General features: G+C 36.2%; 1 protein-coding gene across 1 annotated transcript; it reads right to left on the bottom strand.

Moving 5' to 3' along the window:
- Positions 1–2,731: 2,731 nt before the first annotated feature.
- On the bottom strand, positions 2,732–15,205 carry LOC128244415 (sacsin-like). The gene is made up of 3 exons (XM_052962425.1): positions 5,321–15,205; positions 4,951–5,070; positions 2,732–3,158 (listed from the first exon to the last, which is right to left on the bottom strand). The coding sequence occupies exons 1-3, from the start codon at positions 15,203–15,205 to the stop codon at positions 2,982–2,984; spliced, it is 10,182 nt and encodes a 3,393-aa protein (XP_052818385.1). The 3' UTR covers positions 2,732–2,981.
- Between the last annotated feature and the right edge of the window lie 586 nt (positions 15,206–15,791).

Raw genomic sequence — 15,791 nt, 5'->3', positions numbered from 1 at the left:
GATATAAATTACCATAAGAGGTTTAAGCATAAGAAGAAGGCCCACGCCAAACACTGGCTACATCCTTCGGAACCTATTTTATATAATAAAGATATAAATTACCAAAACAGGTTTAAGCATAATTAAGAAGGCCCACGCCAAATACTGGCTACATCCTTCGGAACATATTTTATATAATAAAGATATAAATTACCAAAACAGGTTTAAGCATAATTGAGAATGCCCACGCCAAATACTGGCTACATCCTTCGGAACCTATTTTATATGATAAAGATATAAAAACCCAAAACAGGTTTAAGCATAATTGAGAAGGCCCACGCCAAATACTGGCTACATCCTTCGGAACATATTTAATATTATAAAGATATAAATTACCAAAACAGGTTTAAGCATAATTAAGAAGGCCCACGCCAAATACTGGCTACATCCTTCGGAACATATTTTATATAATAAAGATATAAATTACCAAAACAGGTTTAAGCATAATTGAGAATGCCCACGCCAAATACTGGCTACATCCTTCGGAACCTATTTTATATAATAAAGATATAAATTACCAAACAGGTTTAAGCATAATTAAGAAGGCCCACGCCAAATACTGGCTACATCCTTCGGAACATATTTTATATAATAAAGATATAAATTACCAAAAGAGGTTTAAGCATAATTAAGAAGGCCCACGCCAAATACTGGCTACATCCTTCGGAACATATTTTATATAATAAAGATATAAATTACCAAAACAGGTTTAAGCATAATTAAGCAGGCCCACGCCAAATACTGGCTACATCCTTCGGAACCTATTTTATATGATAAAGATATAAATTACCAAAACAGGTTTAAGCATAATTAAGAAGGCCCACGCCAAATACTGGCTACATCCTTCGGAACATATTTTATAAAATAAAGATATAAATTACCAAAAGGTTTAAGATAATTAAGAAGGCCCACGCCAAATACTGGCTACATCCTTCGGAACATATTTTATATAATAAAGTAATATATTACCAAAAACAGGTTTAGCATAATTGAGAAGGCCACGCCAAATACTGGCTTCATCCTCGAATATCTTTACATATAAAGTTATAAATTCCGCAAAAAAGTGTAAGCCTAATTGAGAAGGCCCACGCCAAATACTGGCTTCATCCTTCGAATATCTTTATATTATAAAAGTATAATCAGAAGGCTCACGCCATATACTGCTACATCCTTCTGAACATATTTTCAATAATAAAGATATAAATTACCAAAAACAGGCTTAAGCATAACTGTGAAGGCCCACGCCAAATACTGGCTACATCCTCTCGATTAACTAATATTTACATTTTCATAAAAAACTATGATTTATGGCATATAATCAACATCAGGTCTTGATTAGTCAAATACTACATACTTCGTAGCAAAAATATTTACACAATACTTATGTGAAAAACTCTAGGATTTTTATACTAACAAGGCCCACGCCAAATACTGGCTTTACCTTTAGAATAAAAAGCAAATAACACATACTTTCATTGTAATAAACACATCATATTATGAAGTCCGACGTCTGATAAAACAAAATTTATAATCTTTGGAATATACAAAATACAGTAATGGGATACCTAAATGCAAAATATACAATGGTAAACCAACACATGTTGTTTAAACATCGAAATATCATGGCACACAATTTATTAGTTAACCGAGAATGAAAAATATGTAACAAAAATGGCTTCAAGAGAAAGAATGCCTCCAAAAATAAAGTATCCTTATAAATCCATCAGCGACAAGTAGGAAGGAGTTATGTCCAACAGTTAAACCAGTCTAACATTCTTACATACTTTTTATGTTCAATAAAGACAAAAGTTAAATATCTCCAAAGGAGTCATAGCATTGTTGAAATCATTACAGCTAATAAAATTCATACATATAGTTATAAAAAAGAATATATACAAATAACTAGTTAACTATTTTCCATAAAATCACAGTTACATACACTATGCAATAATGGCTCATTTTTCTTTAAGCCAATATACACCTACATGGCTTCATTCATTGAGTTTTATACGACATAAATTAATCTACATAAATTACGCAAGAATAAAATAATACTTAAATATATATTCCATACTCCTATATACATAGGCTAAGAAGGAAACAATACATATATACATAGCACGTCAGGAATTGATAACACTACAATTTTATGAAATATAAAGGAATTGAAAAGCACATTCAGTTGCTTTTAAAACAATGGAAACTGAAGGACAATAACGAATATATACATTTACTTTGGATCATAAACAGGGTTAGGACTATCATGTATTAGGAAAATCAAAAAGTTATGAACAAATTTACAACAGATAATCTTGCAATTAAACCTCTCCTTACGCGATAGATGGAGGGCAATACTTTTATGAGATTAATTGCTATACTCAAACACATCTTATTGCGATAAAAGGTTTTTTAAAAAAAGATGAAATAACAAGCAAAAATAATGATACATTATTTTAAACGTTTGAAAGTGCGTATACAAATGGTTTATATGCTAGTTTTAAAGGCGACACTTTGTAACGATTAAAATGGGCAATACCATTCCAATTATACTGTATAGACATCATACCAAAGTTTCATATGTACAACGTCAACTAAATTATTGTAAAGAGTCATATTTATATAAATACAAACTAAGGAATCAGAAGACATACAAACTTGTAACAGTCATATAGTTATAAAAATACATTTTACAAATATTTTAATGTCCTAAGCTACAACACTATTAAAAATATGCTATACCACATACATATCAACGGGTAATACTATTACTTATATTCAAACAAACCATTTACATGTTTATGGTTACGTTCACAGATAATCAACTGTTTTTCACTAATAGCAGTGAACATTTCATAACAAAATATAAACACAATATATATACTATTTAACACTGACGGCAAACAGCTGGTGTCGTCTGAGTGTTTTGATATAATGACGGGTCCTTAATTCGTAAAGTCATCGACTATATCCAACATGCGTTTTGCTGATTCCACGGCAAATCTAGCGTCGTCATCATGAAACATATCAGAAGGGATATTGTTTCCAGCTACACAATCCGGATATCGAAGTCTAAAATATTGTCTACCTTCTATCTGTAGACGTCCCTCAAACAATGTTGCCTGAAAACAATATATATTTTAATTTAAACATTTTCATTTTACGTCTATTGCGAAATAAGTTAATGCAACATTACATTTATCACTCCCGTTGGCACGGTGTTACGCGAAAGCGAATCTTTGTGTTTTTGGGAAACCGGAGTACCCGCAGGAAACCGACTTGTCCGGCATGGTAACGACAAACCAAATTAACAGTCATGTTCCATGTATTGCCAAAATATTAAACAAGAGGGCCCTGAAGGCCCTGTATCGCTCACCTGATCCAATTCAAGTGTGAAATAAGTGTTTCCAGGGCGAGGGCAATTGTGACAGGGGGTAAGATCCTTCCTAGTGACCAAGTTTTTTTTAAATATCACGGACGATTTTTTTAATATCACGGATGACCCAGTTGCAAACCTTACCTTGCTGTAATAAGTACATTTCTGACCTGGTTTCATATAGATAAAGTAGACCTATGGCCTCAACAGTGTTTTAACAATGTTTTCTATGAATTGACTTCGTGACCTAGTTTGTAAACTCAGGTTACCCAGTTTCAAACTTGACATAGACTTCATAAACACAAACATTCTGAAATAGTTCCATGGTTATCAAAGAGAGAATGTAACATCTACAGCGTTTACAAAGTTTTTCTATGATTTGACCTAGTGGCCTTGTTTTTGACCTCTGATTACCCAGTTTCAAACTCATCCTACAAAAAGATCATCAAGAATAACATTCTGATAAAGTTCCATGAACATATGGTTATAAATGTGGCCTCTAGAGTGTTAACATGCTTTTCTATTATTTGACCTGGTAACCGCACATGGCCCAGATTCGAACTTGGCCTAGAGCTAATCAATATAAACATTCTGACTAAGTTTCATGAACATACAGTCATAAATGTGACTTCTAGTGTGCTAACAAGCTTTTCCTATGATTTGACCTAATAACCTAGATTTTGACCACACATGACCCGGATTTAAACTTGACTTAGAGATTATTAATATTAACATTCTGACCAACTTTCATGAAGATACAGCCATAAATGTGACCTTTATAGTGTTAACAAGCTTTTCCTTTAATTTGACCTAGTGACCTAGTTTTTAAACCCAGATGACCTAATATCAAACTCGTCCAAGATTTTACTGAGAGTAACATTTTGACCAAGTTTATTTAAGATTGTGCCCAAATTGTGACCTCTAGAGTGTTAACAGTCAAATTGTTGACGACGGACGACGACGGACGCCTACGACGGACACAGGGCGATCACAATAGCTCACCTTGAGCACTTTGTGCTCAGGTGAGCTAAAAATAAGGGCTAGACTATTCAAGACATTATGATGCCAAATACTGCGTATTTTTCAATCTGCCACTGTTCATTTGACCATCGACTGTGCTGCATGTAAAATACAAGATAATTAAATATATATGTTTAGTTTGCAAAACTTTTACACGAATGAACACAAACATTTCATTATATATATAATTTATATTGTTTTGTTTAGGCTGCCTATTTAACCAAATAAGATATGCACAAAGTACCATTTTGATTACCGCCATTTTTGATATACATGTATGTCTTTTTACATGTAAGTAGGATGGACAAAGTACATCTCCAGATGAATGTGAACATTAAGTAACAAGTCCGATTAAAACTTTTCCAGACAATCGACATTTATACGCAGAATTTTACATGAATAATACAAAAAAGTTATTGTTCAAATAAGTTTAGAATTGCTTACTAAAAATGTTCCAAAACATGAATATTTTTACTTATTTCCGACAGTGTTTTAACGCTATACAAATTAATACCAACCTCCTGTTGAAGATCGGCATGATCTAGACCACGCACAATAGAGGTAAGACTGTGGACTCTCTGTGGGCATAAGTTTGCGTCTTTGGAAAACCAGACTGCTTTTAATGCCTTCTCACAAGCCTGGGAATGGGAAGAAACACGTTAGTACAATGTGTCACAATACTGTTAGATAGGATTTAACCGTCGCATTTATATGCATTGCATACCCGGTAATAATTATAACAGTGTTAATTTTCTATACGCGTATGAGGATCATAATTATTTTATATTATTCCCGTTATACTTCATTTCATCATAAGATATAACTAAATAATGAATAAAGATATGAATATATAATTATATGTTACTAATTACGTAAACTTTGACTTGCCTGATGGCACATAAAGCATATCCAATTGTAACTCTTTTGTTGAATGTGCTCCGTGCATTCTAGAGCTCTTTTAGCGGCCGAGTAGTCTTGCTTCGCCTGTCTCAGCCATCTTCTAGACTCTCCAATACTAGGTCTTGGAGTACTATCGGATGATCGATGCGAATAATGACCCTGGCGAAATGACCTATTGTATTCGTCAATGTTTGCTCTGTATCCACGAGCGTATGTTCCCCCTGTTTGATATGCTCTCTCTGTTGTTGTCTTATAACTCGAGCCTGACATATCTGGGGCTGACATTCCAGTGGTAGCATTCACTATTTCCTCGTTAATACTTTCGCCCCTCTCAAGTCGTAAAATAAGTTCTCTTAAGTAATTATATATTCGCGTACAATAGCTTTCATTTCCGACATTTTTGTCAGGGTGCCATTTTTTAATTAGACGTCGAATTACGATTTTCAATGCTTGATCGCCAAGTCGGAATGCTTCTGTTAACATCTCTCTTATACGACGGCAATTTTCGTCAAAAGCTATTGCCCCGACTGGCTCAGAGTCAAACACAACTACATCTTGCGAACTCTCTTGGGTTTGCGGCAAAAATCTATAAAGTCGATAAATTGGAACTTCGACAGTCTCTTCGTATCGATCTCCCACATTAACGATATATCGAATGCCAAGATGTATTGAACCATTGGAACTTGCTATTTCACTTAAAATATGCACGTATATATACGTTACAATTCCATTTTCTGGATCTTCACCGTCGTCATCAAATTCGATTTCAAGTGCAGCAAACATGTATTCGTGCTTTTTAAATGGAATAATCCCTTGAACCAGAAAGGGCAAGAATCGGTCTTCTACATATGTGCCCGGATTTGGAAAGACTGATCCTTGATATGAAAGTGGCAAATTGTATGCGGCAATTTTACGTCGGTCCAGTTCTAAAGATATCTCATGTGGTTTGTCTCTGAAATCTAGCAAATAGCTCATTATGTGACTACATCTTTTTGAGAACTTCCCCAACGTACATAGATCAACCAGCACTATAAGTCCATTTTCTTCCGCTACAAGGACTATGCTTAACATGCTTCTACTTGTTATATTTGTTTGGAAATAAAACTGATAATATTCGCAGTCAGTACGGTCCTCATTGTTTGTCATTTTGGAAACAAAACAAGTTTTTTTTGTATCAGTACCTTGAATTATTTCACCCTTGTATGCAAGTTTGGTTTTTAACCCATTCACTTGCGAAACCATTACATTTGACAGTTTTTGCATGATTTCATTTTCCTCTTCTTCGGTAATATAATTCGTCGCAGTTTCTTTTTCAGACTGATGCCGAAGTAAACGAATGATACCTTCAACAAACTCTGTCGAATGTAAAAAGTGTTCCCAATCGTCTGCTTCAACGCTGCTTTCGACAATTTCCATTTCATTCGTAATTACTATTTCGGACACTACTTCGGAAAGAATCTCAGGTCGTATTTGACTAGGCAACGATAGAAACGGTTTCACTGGATCACTGAACTTCAATACATTTAATTGCCTGAAACCCACAAAGTAATTTATGGCCAATTTTCCATTCAGTTTAGTTCTAAAATCATAATTATCATCTATTGTCAAACTGGCAGAAGGTGACATAACTTGTTCTGAATTCGGTAAAAATAAGTTGATGTTACTGTCGACACTGTCTGATGACTGCGCTGTGTATATCAGGAGTTGCTCAAACAATTTCTCAACCGCTTTTGAAACAAGATATAACGTTGTTTTAGGCAAATCTCCTTCGAAATCAGAATTTACTGCGTTTAAAACAGAAACATAATGGATATATGATACTGAATCTTTAGCCCCAATTTTTTCAAACAGATCAAAATATTTTCGGAATTCCTTCGGAGCTTGAAATAAATATGGGGGAATAGCCTGCTCTTTTGAAGATCCTGTAAACACGTTCGACACTTTCACCATAGCCTTTTCATCTGATATCAAGACGAAACGGGTGTGTTTCAAACGTTCAGGCCGTGTAAGCTCATTCGTATTGTTTAAATATTCATATATCTGTTCCATGTAGTACCGTTTTGTGTCTTTTTCAATATCTCCTCTGTTTTCAAAATCTTCATAAAATACCTCAGTTATATTCTGACAATGACTTATTACTGAATCTACTGTTGGCATATCTAGAATGCCTAACTTTTGCATACGGTCATTATCGGGTACCGAATTTAATAGGCTAACACTACTCCAGCAAACGTCTTCGAATCTAGAACTGCATGTGCCGTTTAATGATATAAACATAGCTTCTGTAGAATAGGACCTGAATATCGTTTGTTTAGCTTCGGTCACTTGATGGGGAAGAACAAACTTTATATGTTTTAAATCAAAATATGTTTGATCATCAAACTTGTCTCCATATTCTCCAAAAACACAATTGGTAAGAACCCTAGACTTTCGATCTAGAGAGTCTGCTTCATCTATATTAACCATTTGTGCCAGCTCCTTCGCAAAATCGATCACCATTTGACCGGATGGTTTTGTAATAAGCCCCAATTGTATCATGAATTCGTTCCATGTTTCATTTCGAAACTCATTTGGAAGAAATTTATCTTCACTCATGAATATCCTATGAACCTCGTGTTCCTCATCATATAACTCTTTTACAAGTTTTAGTTGACCATTTTTTCGAATAAATGTTGTTTGCTTTAAGATGTTTAAAACAGCTTTCTGCTTTTTTGATAATTGTGAACCAAACGGTACAAGCAGCAAATTGTCTTTTATGTACAGTAAGTGATGCATCCAACAACTTTCTTGTAACAAACCAAAGTGTGGTAATATATAAGACAGGTAAACATCAATAGATGCTGGTCTCGGAAGTTCCAAATAAGCATACAAAACAAGAAGATTGAAGTGATTTTGTAAAAACCAAACAGATATGGTTTGTGCCAAGTTGCACAATCCTTCCGTTGGCAAATAAGAAGGCATTATCACAACATTGCTTTTGTCTTCGATATTGATATAGGTTCCATCGGGAAGAGTTTCGTACAAGGGAAGAGACTTAATTAAAAAGGCTGTCCTGTTTGTAAGGCTTTTTTCTAGCTTTTTCCTATTTTCATAAAAGAAGTTCAATAATGTAGCAACTTCGTCTGTTTTCACATCATTTGCGGCGATCCGCGCTTTGTAGTAAACGAGGCATTTCAATAACTCACTAGGATTCGTCGTTGAAGGCAACAACGTGCCTAAACGGTAAGATATCGTTGAATGCTTAAACAAAGATCTGTCTAGTAACGGAATATTCAATCTTCGTATAATTGTGAACAGTGTTTCGTTTCCAAATGATTCGAATAGAAGGTGGTGTCGGTTTTTTATGGGGATCAGCTCAAATGTTTTCATTTTTCCTAAACAACTCACAGAGGGTAAAAACGACCAATCGGCAAATTGGCACAAGTTTTTCTTAAACAAGTCATCATCTACGACCGGACTAGAAGTTATTTTGCATTTCACAAATGACTTGCTCTCAATGAAGTTAAAGAATGAAACAATCATTTCCGGCTTCACTCGTTCATGTTCTTCGATATGAGTCTTGTCCCAACGAACATTTGTTGAATGGCAATATATGTCGGGATAAGACATTGGCAATAACTCTAACATATTCTGAACTTCGAAATTGATCACGACGTTCAACTCCAACAAAACATTTTTTGGTGACAACCAAGACAAAAGGTTAGCGTGTACAAATTTGTCCGGCGACCCCGGCAGCAGGCCGTAATATTCAGTGCAGAAAACTGGAAAATTCTTGCTGAACAGTCGTAGAATAGAGTCATTGGTCAAACAAAGAGGAAGATCCACTAATTTATCTTTGAAATTCTCCGCAATCCAAACATACCTTAACAAACTTTCAACAACCTCCACATTTTGTAGAACGGATGTTTGTACCAGTTCCAAACCTGTTATATTCTTTTTAAGAATTTGTATAACAAAATTAGGATCTCCATATAAAGCGCAGTCGCATTTTGTTTTACGTAAGGTATCTACAATGCACTTAAGAACGTGTATTAATTTTATACCCATAATGTCCATTGTTGTTTCTACATTCTTTGCATGTTTATGTTCAAACATATTTGCTTCCTTCACAAAATATCGCACTACGTTAAATACTCCGCCGGTGTTATCGGACTCACAACTTGGGAACACCCAATCGAGTTTAACGGAGGTACGGTTTTCGATTGAGTAGGTAGTTGTTAATGCCGGAAAAACAGTGAACCGTTCTGCGAATGCTCTTTGATAAAATGATGTCACAAAATTATTCCAATATGCACCTTCTGACACAGGTAAACACGGAAAATGCTGGTAATACAGGGACACACATTCATTCATTATAAGTTGTCTATGCCAAATATCCTTGCAATCTTGTTCAAAATACTTTTGTAAGTACATAAGCGCAATATTCAGTGCCTCGGTGACCAAGCAGGAAAGCACACATTCATTCCAGGACTTTCTGAAACCCTCCTCCCATAACCCACGCCGTCCTCGATCCAATGCAAAATGTCCGTTTACATTAAAAGGCATCCCGGTGTGTATAGGAAGAGGAAGGAAGCAGTAGGCCACGCCTTTGATCGGACTGAATTCAGTGTTGGTTTTGCTGTGGTATTTTTCTTTTACCCGACTTTCGATTAAAGACTTAAAGCTTTCTTGTGGCAGCCTTACGGAAACACCGGCGAAAGGAAGCAAGCCAAGTTCGCCTCCGTCGAACGCTTGTGTAATATGTTCTTCAAGCGGTTGATCACTTTGCTTTACTCCAAATGTATTAGTAACTAACCACTTAACGTCTTTGCTGTAACTGCTTTTAACGGTCATTTTATAGGTCGTTTCAAATAAATCCACAGACAGATTGCCCAGCTTATTTTCTTTGTTCTGTTCGCAAACAGATTTGACCTTTGTGAAAAACTGTGAACGGTTTTGTTCATCCTCCCGAGACAGCAACGTTTGCACTTTAAAGTCTTCCGACAGTTTACCCTTGTTGTATGTCATAAATTTTATACAAGTTACGTGTTTAAGAAAATGTAAGCAATCAGCCGTATTTTTGGTGAACTTTAACATAATATCGTCTAGCTGTTTTTCTGTAATGCAATATTTACTTAGCGGGGATGATGTTGCCCGAAGCGGAAGTCTGAACACGGTTCCCTTACTAGAAACAAATGGTGGGTAGTTTTTAAGTGTACCAGGGAACTCTTTGTTAAGATCGCTCACTTTGAAACGTATACCTGGTTCGCCTTGGGAGTAATCTCCGATGCTTTTCAGCAAAGGGTCAAACAATACCAACTCTCCCTCTTCGTCTAATCCAGGTCCTTTTGTCCAGAACGAAGGACAATCTGTCAAATTATAGACTGCGTTGAATCCAACACCAAATTGACCAGTTTTAGTAGGGTCGTCTGATTTACTTCCCTCGCCTAGGTTCTGAATCCCTATAAAGTCTTCTGTATTAAAAAAACTGTTATTATATACACAAAGCGCTGGAAGGTCATTACCTTGATGTTCTAATGATTTTGCCCTTTTTGACTCATGGCGTCCGTAGAATTTTATAAAATGTACTTCTGTCGCCCCTGCATCATCAGCATTTTGTATCAATTCTTTCATTATGCCTTCATCGCACGGATAATCTTTCAAAAGACCTTTAAGTCTAGTTGTTAACTTCTCGCGTTGACCAAATGGCACAGCAGTAGATATGCTTTGCAGGAATTGGACCCTTTTTGTCTGCACTCCTATCTTTCTTGCTAGATTCGGTGCAATATCACCATGTAACAACATTAGACCTTTTGAAGTAATTATCTCGGGGTCCTCTATCGCAAGCATGTGTGTTGGATGAAGATATCCATCTGAATTCGGTGCAACAATAAAGTCCCGATCATCGACGTGTATGTCATCATAAGTCTTACTCTCTTTACTCATACCATTTTCAAAATTAATAAGCAGATTTACAATGCTTTGGACTTCGTTGCATTGTTTCCCTTTCCATTTAGCTTTTTTCTGTTTGAGAATGTTTATAATATCGTCAACACTACATTCAGACTTAACTCCAAACTTGTGAAATACTCTTTTCTGTGATTCCGATAGATTGTGCAAACCAAAAAGGTCAGGAGGACACGATCTTTTCATATTGAAAACAACGTTACTTGGACACACAACTGTATCAACCACTAAAACGATAGGCTTCGTTAAAATAGTTTTGGAACTTGATTTGATAGATTCTTCGACTTGCTGATCTGTTAGATTCACTGACAACCTATCAAATGCATTGTATATCGACTCATAAATACGTTGCGTTGTTTGGTTATAATGGTCATGCGGGCTTGTAAATTCAGTGGCTAAACAGTCAAGTTGCCGTACCAGAATGTCTATTGATAGCAACTTACTATCAGCGAGTCCTAATAAGGTAATCAAAGCTTGGGGAGTATGTCCGTCAAATAGTTCATCGAATATGCATTCTACTGACCCAGCACAAAGACTGAAGCTGTATGGAAATAAATGCTTTGGTTGTCCTAGTAGTAGCGTCCTTGAAGAAATCGAATGCATTTTACACCGTTTCTTTGTATCACAAACGACAATATGTTCACATGACTCGGCTCTCCATGAGAATTTCCAGTCAGTAGGTGTTGTCAGGACTGGGAGGAAGTAAGTTCTTTTTACTGATTTAAGTTCATCTGTTTCGACCAACGCACGTTGCCCTTCAGTAGTTTTCAAATACGACAAAATACATTTAATCCGTGACCTGCAGCATTCTACACAATTTTTCGAAAGTCTCAAAACACTCTGACATCTGCCCAGGAGCATGTGCGCGGGTAGGAATTTATCATGCATACCGAGTTGTATAAGCTTCAGCATTATGTTTTTTTCGCGCAATCCACTTTTCAATGAGATGAATATTTCCTCATTAGCTTGGTACATACGGGCTATATTTGAATCGTGTCGTACAAGTTCAGACACTTTCTTAAACGTTCCATTCGGTTCAGTGGGAAAACATCTGTTTTCCTTTAGAGCTTTAACAATTTCAGGATCGTCCTGAAGAACTGCATAACACAGTAAATAATTTCTCTCCTCTTCCTTATCAGCCCAGTACGGCGATTCAATCGAGCAAAGAAAAAATGGCAGTATCTTTGTCATAGACAAAACGGTATCTGTGAAAAGATGTTTCTTTTCTTTATTATACTTTTGTATATTCTTGTAAACAAATCTTGGAATTCTAATCACAGACTTCGATTGATCAATAGGGATATTAATAAGCATATTGTAACATATGTCTTCCATTTTACTATCTTGAATTCTTGCATCTAACATAAGAATTTCGTCAAAGGCGTAATAGCAATCCCTTCCCCTAAATATTGGAATATTTTCCTCAATAACGCTTCGATAAAACCCTGTTATAAAAGGACCAATAACATCCTTATCTTTTTCTGGCCATAAGTCATACACGTCGGGAATGTTCCCTTCACACCTTAAATCCATACTCACAATATGCATCAAATGATCTGTAAACGCTTTAACCACAGACTTTGCAAGTAACTCGTTGTTCCATTTTATTTTCCCAGGGTCAGATTTATCATCTTCCGTTTTAACAAAGAGACCTTTCCGATCAGAAGTCACATTAAAAAATCCATTTATGTGAAACTGCAATCCTGTTCTCACCGGTAAAGGCAGGAAACAAAACAAGTGTCCTTCGTTATAATATCCCGACGGAAGCTCGTGTAACCGCAGTATTTTTTTTGTCGTTTTGTCAACAGGGGTTGCAACAGCCGTGAGTGGGAAATGTTCTATAGCTGTCGTAATGTGTTCTCGGGGGTTCATGTTCCAAGTGACTAGCCAAGTTGATTGATTTTTAGTTTTACATGGCGTTTCAAGCCAAATGTTACAGGGATAGAATTCCTGTTCGATGCGAACGGTTTCATTTATATTCAGAACCTTTTTCTGATCGAAATGTTCACCGGCATCTAGTATTATATTTCGGCCAAGAGGAAGATAGGGTATCAATGATTTCCGAACAGTATAACACAGGCTTGCTTTAGTTACTGACATGCCATCTTGAATATGGTACAGATTAACTGTTTTCACGTTCTGGCAAAATAACAAAAGATTTCCTGCAGTTTTCATGAACATGCTTAACAACTCTTTGACTTCAGCATTGTTATAGACTTTTTTAGATATTTCACTGACATCGGCTTGTTTTGCTGTTCGTAAAGGTAATCTGAAAAGAGATTTATTGAAGTTCTGTAGTGACTCACTCAGCAGATTGCATCCGAAAATCCCTTCGTAAGGCTTAAACTGGTCTTCGTACCGTTTTATAAGCATTTGTTTAGACAATGGAATTCTAATTCCACTCCTTAATTGAGCGTTTACTCCTTCAAGGTATGTTCCGTGTGGATCAAACATTACCAAATAACCACCAGATATAAAGCTAGGAACATCTGTTAAATTGTACACTGAACAAAATCCTAAGCCAAATTTTCCTATCGTTTTCTTGGACTTCTTTGTAGCTCCATGTAATTTAGTTATATTCTTTAAGTCATCTTTGGTAAATACGGCATCATTGTACACCCATAGTGCCGGACCTTGGCATTCTTCAAGTTGCTTACTCAATAGACGTTGTTTTGCATCATTATTCTTCCTTTCGTCATATAGAAATGACACTTGAGTGGCATGAGCATCGTCAGCATTTTGTATTAATTCCTTTGGAACAGAAAGGCCGTCAGTGTAGCTATCTATTAAAATGTTATTTAACCTAGTAGTTAGCTGTTCATTTTGTCCCCATTCCTCTATCCCTACATCTTCGGCAGCCAATAAACAGCTTCTTGTGACCGATTTCACGCCCAATTTAATTAACGTTTGGTGGTTCAGAGATGGATGAACAAACTTAAATTGGGCACCTTCATCGCTTGCTTCCATATACATTTCTGGTTCGTCATCGTACACACAAGCTGTAAGTTCTGCAAATTCAATTCGATTTTCAGTCGTTTCAACCATTATGATGACGTTTGACTGTAACCATTCCTCGTCAATAGTTTCGTTTGCCAAACGATCTAAAACCGAAGAAACACGAGTTCTGTCAAAACCTTCATCACCTGTTATATGTTCTTGTAAATATTTTTCTCTAATGTCATGCAAAAAACGCGCCAGCACAGTTTTATCTTCTGTTAAATTACAACCAATTTCCAGAAACAGGCGCCTCATGTTTTCAAATTCACGGGGAATGAATTTAAAATATGGTGAGAGGTTGATACTTGTTACTCCTTCTCGTTCAATTATAGCCCTATCCGGGGTACAAAATCCATTCTCTGTCCATATCAGTGCATTCTGCACAAACGCTTGTTTCCTTTCGATTGACTCTCTAAGTCTCTGGTGTAAATATTGAAATGCTTCAACAACCATCGAACGAAGTGTTTGCTCATACTTTCTGTTCGAAATGACCTTTTTAACTCTCTTCAGGTTTTCGAGGACATCATCAACAGACGGCTCTTCGTGCCATTGGTAGAAAGTAGACAGAGGAACGCAGCGTGATTCTATTACAGGTCGAACAAGACAAATAAGTTTCCATTGTTGCATTATTTTCAAACTGGATGGCATACACAAGGAAACTGATTGTTTACATAGTTCTCCTGCACCATCAAACATTTCTTTGTAGCTTGTGAAACACTGTAGATTCCGAATCGCCTCACCGAGAGTTACACTTGATCGTAATAACATTTGAAGGATTTCAGGATTTGTTTCTATGTATTCTTGAAACGCTTTTGCTTTGTCAACAATATGTTCCAGGTGGTCTTTGTTTGTGCTCCAGTTGTGTAATGTAGTGGCCACGCTATATATGTCATCTACACTAATTTTGTCATAGCTTTTCAAACCTATCATCTTTAGCTCGGTGCGATACTTCTTTAACGCTTGCCTGTTTTCATACAATTTGTCTTGTCCAACGAAGAGTCGTTCGATATTTCTATCCAATGAATCAAATAAGTCCGAAGCTTTGACGCGTACGTTCCCTATCAATAGAAATGGTATTTTCGCTGCCAACTCCAAGAGACGAGAATTGCTCTGAAACGACCCAATTTTAGAGAGGAAGAATTCCATAATAATTTTATTTTCTTCAGTATAGCCCTTCACAGACGACAGTTTCATTAATTTCTTTTCAAGAAGTTGCTCGAGAGTGAGTTCGGTTACCCCTAATGTTTGGAGAAATCGTCTTTGCTGGTCCCCGGCCAGTACACACGGGAAAGGTAACGTCACATTGTTTGGAACTTTTTTTAAAACCAGTAATTCGACAAACTTGTTGACTGCCCTCAAGTCGCTGAATGTCTTTTGTTTTACTATCGTGCACAACAGGGAATATGTTCAACGATGTTATGAACGTTTTTCCATTTTCGTTTAATGTCGAACTTTGTGTAAGAAAATAGAATAAATTTTCTTTGTCTGCATCATTTGAGAGTTCGTTGAAATTGGC

The sequence above is a fragment of the Mya arenaria genome, chromosome 8 (genome assembly GCF_026914265.1).
Source record: "Mya arenaria isolate MELC-2E11 chromosome 8, ASM2691426v1".
Taxonomy (NCBI): domain Eukaryota; kingdom Metazoa; phylum Mollusca; class Bivalvia; order Myida; family Myidae; genus Mya; species Mya arenaria.
The sequence above is the reverse complement of the archived record's forward strand: the minus strand, read 5'-3'. Positions and strand labels throughout refer to the sequence as shown.

Coding starts and splice junctions, on each gene's coding strand:
- LOC128244415 (XM_052962425.1), bottom strand. CDS start 15,205: ATGATAGGTTTGAAAAGCTATGACAAAATTAGTGTAGATGACATATAT. Junction 5,071..5,320: donor TATGCTTTATGTGCCATCAG/GCAAGTCAAAGT, acceptor TCCCATTCCCAG/GCTTGTGAGAAGGCATTAAA. Junction 3,159..4,950: donor ATGCCGATCTTCAACAGGAG/GTTGGTATTAAT, acceptor TATTGTTTTCAG/GCAACATTGTTTGAGGGACG.